At 38.5% G+C, this 8,962-nt stretch overlaps 1 protein-coding gene across 1 annotated transcript; it reads left to right on the top strand.

The window, feature by feature from the left end:
* Positions 1-555: 555 nt before the first annotated feature.
* LOC128509732 (putative nuclease HARBI1) lies at positions 556-1,974 on the top strand. The gene is made up of 4 exons (XM_053481567.1): positions 556-979; positions 1,060-1,175; positions 1,257-1,368; positions 1,447-1,974. The coding sequence occupies exons 1-4, from the start codon at positions 556-558 to the stop codon at positions 1,818-1,820; spliced, it is 1,026 nt and encodes a 341-aa protein (XP_053337542.1). The 3' UTR covers positions 1,821-1,974.
* Positions 1,975-8,962: the final 6,988 nt, after the last annotated feature.

Below are 8,962 nucleotides of genomic sequence, written 5' to 3'. Positions count from 1 at the left end.
TCCTCCCTAAATCCTACTAGATATTAATGTGTTTTAGTCATTTCATGGTCCTGCATTAAAAAACTAGATATACTGTCATTCATCTATTTATGCGTACTGTTATTTTAGTTATTATTGAAAACTGCTGTTCATTTCACTGTCAGAGGTTTGATGAATATATATATATATATATATATATATATATATATATATATATGTATATATATATATATATATATTATTCGAGATTTAAAGAGATTTAAAACACCCAGTGAGGAAAGCACATTTTCCTGAGCAATTATTACTTTGCTGTCCACAATGAATGCCAACACAGTGCAAAAGGACTATACTATACAATATGAGAAATAGAATATAGACTATGTATATCTATATATGCAAGTATACAGTAGAAATGTATTGTTGAATGATAAAAAATATCAATATATTATATTTTATTGCAGTTGATGAGATAATAAGAAATGGCTCCTGAATTTGCAAATGTGGTTTCAATTAAGTCCGTAACGAGGTCAATATGTAGTATATATGGACTAAAGATTTGTGTGTTTCCTATCCACAATGGCTTGCCCTTTGTTGAATGATGTAGTTGATGAGGAAGTTTTAATACTCAGACGAGCATTCAGGCATGAAAGAGTCTTCCGAGATAGGGCAGACCCATTGGCCTTTTCAGACGAATATCTGACTGAGAGGTACAGATTCTCAAGTGATGGCATCAGATATTTGTGTAGGCTGTGCATACAGCACAGGACCGCACGGAGCCATGCTCTCACTGTCCCACAGATGGTCTGCATAGCACTGCGATTCTTTGCAAGTGGCATGTTTCTGTATTCTGTCGGTGATGCAGAAAACCTCAATAAAGCCACTATTTGCCGCACAATAAGAAAAGTAAGTCTGGCATTGAAATCTCTTGTGCACATATTTATCACCTTCCCTGGCCACAGAAGATTCATCCACATTAAGGAGGAGTTCTACAAGATTGCAGGTAACATGAATAATAACAGATTACTACAAAATGTTACATTAGCACAGTCACAGTATGACAGTCATTGTTTTGTGGTATAGCTTTTCCTAATGTAATTGGTACAGTGGATTGCACCCATATTCGTATCCAACGCCCCTCAGGGGCACATGAGGGAGATTATGTGAACAGGAAATCCTCCCACAGTGTCAATGTTCAGGTAAGAATAAGTAATGGTTACTGTCAGCTACATAATTATTCTGTGCATTAAATTACCTTAATAGGCTATATATTGTTACAGATGATCTGTGATGCTGACTGCCTTATCACAAATTTAGAGGCAAAGTGGCCTGGCTCGGTCCACGACTCCAGAATCTTTCGGGCCAGTAGAATTTACCAGAGACTCTCTCTAGGTAAACCACCCCATTTTTTTTAAGCACCTTGAACAGCAAGAGTACAGTACTTGTAAGAATTATGTTTTGTATTCACAGGTGAGTTCTCTGGTGTGCTGCTGGGGGACAAAGGTTATGCCTGTGAGACATTTCTGATGACTCCCCTTACAGACCCCCAAACCCCAGCACAGCAAGCTTACAACCATGCCCATGCCAAAACCAGGGCTCGAATTGAAATGACCTTCGGCCTCCTAAAATCCCGATTTCAGTGCCTGCACCACCTGAGGGTCTTCCCAGACAGAGCATGCGACGTGACTGTTGCCTGCACAGTGCTGCACAATATTGCCAGCCTAAGAAAAGAAAGGGCTCCCAGAGTTGCTTTGGATGTTGATTGGGACAATGCTGCCATATTCCCAGATAACAGAAATGGTAGACTTGTTAGAGAACAATACATTGCAAATTATTTCAGTTAATTTAGTTTTGATTTAGCCCATCCCTTAATAAAGGATAATGTAGGCTATATAACTTTTTCATGTGTACATGCATTTTATTTGGCATCAGTAGCACACACTGTGGTTATCTTCCCAAATTCTAGTTCCACTTCACTGGATCGATCACTATAAAGTGTACCTGACAGTCATAAAAAAATTGTAGAAGACCACAATGGTTTTGGAATATTTTTATTTTATTATTTTGCTGTTATCACTTGTCAGCTTGGAGCTTTGGACAGAACAAATAATGATGATTAATACATTGGGTTACAGTCATAGTTACAGTATGAACTGAAGTCACTTACTTCTGTTTGTAGTTTCTGGATTTCCAGTTCTAGTTTCCTCAGTGTCTTGCGTTTAATTTGCATGTCAAGGTCCATGTCCTGCAGCTTTCTTTTGTTTACATCAATCTTGACTTCTGTCAGCTCGATCTGTCTCTTAAGATGTGTTGTGTAGAGATATCTGACAGTTTGTGAATTCTGTGAACACCTTTTTGTTAGCATAGCACAATTTTTGCATAATGTAAATTTACTTTAGGCAATACTCACTATGTTACCAGGCTGCTTATCAGACTGCCCAATGTCAGGATCCTTTAACAAATGATATTTTCTATTAGTACCACTTCAGGACTTCTTATCTATTATAAACTTAAAAAATGTGTCCATTTCCACAAAATTGACATGATACCTCGAGCCTTCTAGGGTCCAGCGACACGGTCTCATCATCGGCAGAAGTGCACTCCACTGCTGTAGATGTGGCTTCCCTCTGCCATATTCATTACTGGTATTGATATTTTTGACAGAACACGCAAAGCCAAAAATTTAATAAAGAATACTCACCGGCAAATCATAGTCTGGTGGCTCCAAAAGTGTAAGGGTGTTACCAGCCACTGCAAGGTAAAGCAAAGTCACACAGTCCACATAACAAAATATAAATGGATTTCAATATTTTCCATGCGCAGCAGTATGGCAATAATGTACATTGTATGAAAAGGCCAGTATCCCTTGCTGGGCCAGAGTCAGTGGCTGTCCCTCCAATCACTGGCTTCCCTTTATTTAAGTCCAGGGCCAGCTCCTCTGCTGGGGTGAAGTCTTGGGTTGGAGGGCCACCCCCCGTACCAGTAATATGACTTTTTTTTTATGGCTAAAATCAGCACAGATAATAAAATGTCAGCAAACATGTCACTTACCAGCCTGCAAAATATTCTTGTATTTAATCTTGACTTGCTGCCAAGTCCTTTTTTGGCCAGACATGTTTGTTCTTTAAGAGGAATAGATAGATACAAATGATAAAATAGATTAGATGGATAAAAATAGAGCAAATTATCTTTTTTATAGATTACATCAAATTAATTAGAAACAAAACCTACATACAAATAGATAAGAGTAAAAGGATTAAACACATTAGAGACATAAAATAAACTAAATATATCAAATAGATGCGCATAGTGGGTAAGTGTTTGCAATTATTCTTCATGTTAAATGCATGTCCACTGGACACATTTAAGGCAAAGTATACAATTATTTTTGAAAATGACAAGTAACTCCTTGAATTGTAATTATGAGGGTTTCAGTGGAGCACTGGTTATTTGGACTACTTACGCATTCAATCGGTCCGCTATTGTTTGCAAGGCATTCTCTCTTTGCTTTATTACAGCAGCTGTATTGCCTTTTTTACATATTATATGTTTCACTTCTTCATACGTTTCCATAAGAAGCTGTTGCTCATTAGGCGAAATGTATGCCGCACGGGTTTTGTCCATTTTTGCATCGGTGATTCTGTGATCGATTTCGTGATCTTTTTAAGAATACCATGAACGCGCATTTATCCAAACTATATACACCTGGCTTAACATATCCGCGCATTCTCATCCTGGCTCAGCAAATGTGCAACGGATTAAGCCAGGATGCACTGATTAAACTAGGTCAAGCCGCGACTGTTCTGTTATCCTGGCTTTCTTAATTCTACTTTTGTGCAATACCCCACAGAGCTTCCAACAGCACAGACTAAAATGTATACAGACATTGGCAGGTGCACCAAAGGGGTCATCCAGAAACATTTTTCATTAAATGATGTTTAGGGTCCTAATGAAAAGTTTGTAATATATTTAATTAAAAATCTTTTCATAATTGATCAATCAATCAATCTTTTTACATCCAAGGACACTATGGACAATTACACGCACACCTACCTTCATATCTACACTACATGTTGTACGTTTACATCCTGGACCAGTGCACAAAGACACTTTAATAACCTTTGCACAAAGACACTTTGTTCTATGCATATTTGCACACTCAGTACAGTATATTTCAATTTGTACAGTATATTTTTCAGTACAGTATATTTCAATTTGTACAGTATATTTCTCAGTACAGTATATTTCAATTAGTACAGTATATTTCTATTTTTATGTACATCATATTTTTATTTTTAGTTCTATTTTTCCTAGTTTAATTAAATTTTTCTATTTAATTTTTATATCGTATTTCTTTTATTCATATTTATTTCTTATTGTAAACTTTAATTCTCTTTTAGGGTCAATGGCAGTCGTATAAGCATTTCACTACATTTCGTACTGTGTATGACTGTGTATGTGACAAATAAAATTTGAATTTGAAATTCTCAATGGTTGTGTAAAAAAAACACTACTTTTACCTGGTAAAAACTAGCTCTGTTCTCAGCAACCTATTTCAGTACATGTTCTTACAAACACAAGAAAAACGCTCGATTTTAACGCCCGTGTGAACAAGGCCTAAGATATCAAACAGCTCTTCACAATGTTAGATCCTCATTGTCTTGTGATTATACTGGACCCTGTTTGATCAAAACCATATAAATTCTGTTTGTATTTTTCAAACAGGGTGTATTTAACGCAAAATAACAGAATTTCTGTTTAGCAAATCCCACAACAACTGTGTTGAGATCTAAATGTGTACTGGGTCTCATGCATATACAGTGGTGTGAAAAACTATTTGCCCCCTTTCTGATTTCTTATTCTTTTGCATGTTTGTCACACAAAATGTTTCTGATCATCAAACACATTTCAAAATATATATCAAAGATAACACAAGTAAACACAAAATGCAGTTTTTAAATGGTGGTTTTTATTATTTAGGGAGAAAAAAAATCCAAACCTATATGGCCCTGTGTGAAAAAGTAATTGCCCCCTGAACCTAATAACTGGTTGGGCCACCCTTAGCAGCAATAACTGCAATCAAGCGTTTGCGATAACTTGCAACGAGTCTTTTACAGCGCTCTGGAGGAATTTTGGCCCACTCATCTTTGCAGAATTGTTGTAATTCAGCTTTATTTAAGGGTTTTCTAGCATGAACCACCTTTTTAAGGTCATGCCACAACATCTCAATAGGATTCAGGTCAGGACTTTGACTAGGCCACTCCAAAGTCTTCATTTTGTTTTTCTTTAGCCATTCAGAGGTGGATTTGCTGGTGTGTTTTGGGTCACTGTCCTGCTGCAGCACCCAAGATCGCTTCAGCTTGAGTTGACGAACAGATGGCCGGACATTCTCCTTCAGGATTTTTTGGTAGACAGTTGAATTCATGGTTCCATCTATCACAGCAAGCCTTCCAGGTCCTGAAGCAGCAAAACAACCCCAGACCATCACACTACCACCACCATATTTTACTGTTGGTATGATGTTCTTTTTCTGAAATGCTGTGTTACTTTTACTCCAGATGTAACGGGACACGCACCTTCCAAAAAGTTCAACTTTTGTCTCGTCGGTCCACAACGTATTTTCCCAAAAGTCTTGGCAATCATTGAGATGTTTTTTAGCAAAATTGAGACGAGCCTTAATTTCTTTTTGCTTAAAAGTGGTTTGCACCTTGGAAATCTGCCATGCAGGCCGTTTTTGCCCAGTCTCTTTCTTATGGTGGAGTCATGAACACTGACCTTAATTGAGGCAAGTGAGGCCTGCAGTTCTTTAGATGTTGTCCTGGGGTCTTTTGTGGCCTCTCGGATGAGTTGTCTCTGCGCTCTTGGGGTAATTTTGGTCGGCCGGCCACTCCTGGGAAGGTTCACCACTGTTCCATGTTTTTGCCATTTGTGGATAATGGCTCTCGCTGTGGTTCGCTGGAGTCCCAAAGCTTTAGAAATGGCTTTATAACCTTTACCAGACTGATAGATCTCAATTACTTTTGTTCTCATTTGTTCCTGAATTTCTTTGGATCTTGGCATGATGTCTAGCTTTTGAGGTGCTTTTGGTCTACTTATCTGTGTCAGGTAGCTCCTATTTAAGTGATTTCTTGATTGAAACAGGTGTGGCAGTAATCAGGCCTGGGGGTGACTACAGAAATTGAACTCAGGTGTGATAAACCACAGTTAAGTTATTTTTTAACAAGGGGGGCAATTACTTTTTCACACAAGACCATGTAGATTTGGAGTTTTTTTTCTCCCTTAATAACGTGAACCATCATTTAAAAACTGCATTTTGTGTTCAATTATGTTATCTTTGACTAATAGTTAACGGTTTTTGATGAGCAGAAACATTTAAGTGTGACAAACATGCAAAAGAATAAGAAATCAGGAAGGGGGCAAATAGTTTTTCACACCACTGTATATTGTACATTGTATGTGTGCGTGTGGAGGTGAGAGAGAAATGAGTCGGTCCCACTGGTTTCAGTGAATCAGTCCAGGAGCACGATGATAGAAAATGTCTGTCCTGTAAAGATGTCCTGATAATATAATAATTCATGAGTTCCCCAGCACGGAAGGCGGGACATAAGTACTGAATTTTCTTGAAATTTACACAGATAAAAAACATCCAAAGATAATGGGACACTACACATAAAAACTCCGATATTTACAGAAGTACAAGTATTTACACACACGTGTAAATAACAAACAAACTGTGGCTTGAGCAGCACACAGTGCGCGGTGCGATACTGAAGTGAGGAAAAGATAAATAATAAGATAAAAACCATCCAGTGTGATCGAGTCTGTCTCACGACACCGTCTACCTTTATTATCCGAACCAGACAGTGTGGATCCTGGTCCAGCAGAGAGTCTGCGAGCAAACGGTAAGTTAATATTAAATACTAACGTTAATCTTTTTCTTCTTCTTTGTCTTTCGGCTGTTCCCTTTCAGGGGTCGCCACAGCGAATCATCGGCCTCCATCTAACCCTATCCTCTGCATCCTCTTCTCTCACACCAACTAACTTCATGTTCTCTCTCACTGCATCCATAAATCTCCTCTTTGGTCTTCCTCTAGACCTCCTGCCTGGCAGTTCCAACCTCAGCATCCTTCTACCGATATATTCACCATCTCTCCTCTGAACATGTCCAAACCACCTCAATCTGGCCTCTCTGACTTTATCTCCAAAACATCTAACGTGGGTAAATACTAACGTTATTAACGCTGTTAAAGAGAGTCTCATATTATCACAACGTCTCCTGGTGATTGTCTGTGGATCTTGTGGTGACATTTTAAATAAATATAATAAGATATACAGGATTTTTTCACATTAACTCACAACAAAGTTAACTCCTCATATCTGCTTACTTTATGGCCTCAGATCATTTCCAGTTTAAAACAGTAGAATGGTATGAACTTTAGTGTTGTGTTTGTGTAGCTATTAGAGTTACAGGGACTTTACTCTTTACTCATTGTTTTATTTCTAACCTTGATGTATCTACTCAAACACATCTCAGATACACTTATAAAAACTGACATGCTGATGAGCCGCATAAGCTCCACACACAATTTCAGGTTATCTGTGATTGCTATGATTGCTGTGACTAAATTTAAGTCTCCGTATTAAACTAAATAGTTTTTCAGTACCCTTTAGTCTTAACTCTTCTACAGACTGTAATTCTCTCTTTACACACACAGAGCTGTGTGTCCATGCAGTGTAGAATCTCACAGAACAGGAGATATTAAATGTTGTTAAACACAATGTCTTCAGTAAAAATGGAATGGGAACTCATATAAACTTTGTGTGTGTGTGTGTGTGTGTGTGTGTGTGTGTGCAGGAGATCATACAGTACAGAGGATGTTCGGCTGTGAGCGTGATGATGATAACACCACTAGAGGATACGATCAGTACGGTTATGATGGAGAAGATTTCATCAGTCTGGATCTGACAACTAGAACCTGGACTGCAGATAATGATAAAGCTGAGAGATTTATAAAGGACTGGGATCCTAAACGCACTAAGGCTGAATACTGGAAGGTCTATCTGAAGACTAACTGTATTGATCAGTTAAAGAAGTTTGTGTCTTATGGCAACGAGACTCTGCAGAGGAAAGGTAATGTGTGTGTGTGTTTGTGTGTGTGTGTGTGTGCGCGCGCGCGCACTGTGGTATTGTACCACCTAATTGTGAGTAATACATGCAGTGGTTTGGTCTTGGACCAGGTTATGTTTAAGTGTAAATGGTGCTGATTGATTGACGAGATGATCTGATTGACTGAGTGACCTGCAGGAGACCATCACACCTCAAAACCTGCCAGTCTTCTCTTAAATCTACAGCTGTGTCAGCTAATGTTAACTAATAAACACGAGGAGAGCGCAAAATGATTTAAAGGGAAATTGTAATGTTATAACAGCCAGTTCAAAACCACATACACGCAACAAAGTGTAGGAGAATATTAATGTTAGGTTAAAATGAAAAGATCACACTGAGGGAGAATAAAGTTATTAAAAACAACACCCGTGCTGCACTATTAACCAGAGTGTTGTCAGGTGGTTATGTGAAAAACTCCAAGGTGCGTTAATGAGGTAATAATGAGGTAATAATGAGGTAATAATGATAAACAAAGCTTTATGAAGCAGTCATGTGTTCCAGTCCCACAAAAGTATAGATTATGACCTTACAGTAGATTTTGTAGCCGTTTAAAAGTTTATTCTGAGTAACTTTAGATACAACAACTGTGTTTCATACAGCAGGTGTGTTTACTTTCTTAATATGTGTTTAGGAAAACCTCCCCTGCATCCCAGCAACACCCCTGCACCCCAAAGCTCTACCTGTTTGGTGTAGTGATGGAGCGGGAAGAGGGAAGCATCGGGGATGGGGAGGAAATAATCAGAGGGGGCAAGTACCCCCCCCCTTGGGACCAGCTCCCCTACTGACCCCCATAGGCACCCCCGTTGCCCAAAAAAACCG

Source organism: Clarias gariepinus, chromosome 21 (genome assembly GCF_024256425.1).
Source record: "Clarias gariepinus isolate MV-2021 ecotype Netherlands chromosome 21, CGAR_prim_01v2, whole genome shotgun sequence".
In the NCBI taxonomy this organism is placed as follows: domain Eukaryota; kingdom Metazoa; phylum Chordata; class Actinopteri; order Siluriformes; family Clariidae; genus Clarias; species Clarias gariepinus.
The sequence above is the reverse complement of the archived record's forward strand: the minus strand, read 5'-3'. Positions and strand labels throughout refer to the sequence as shown.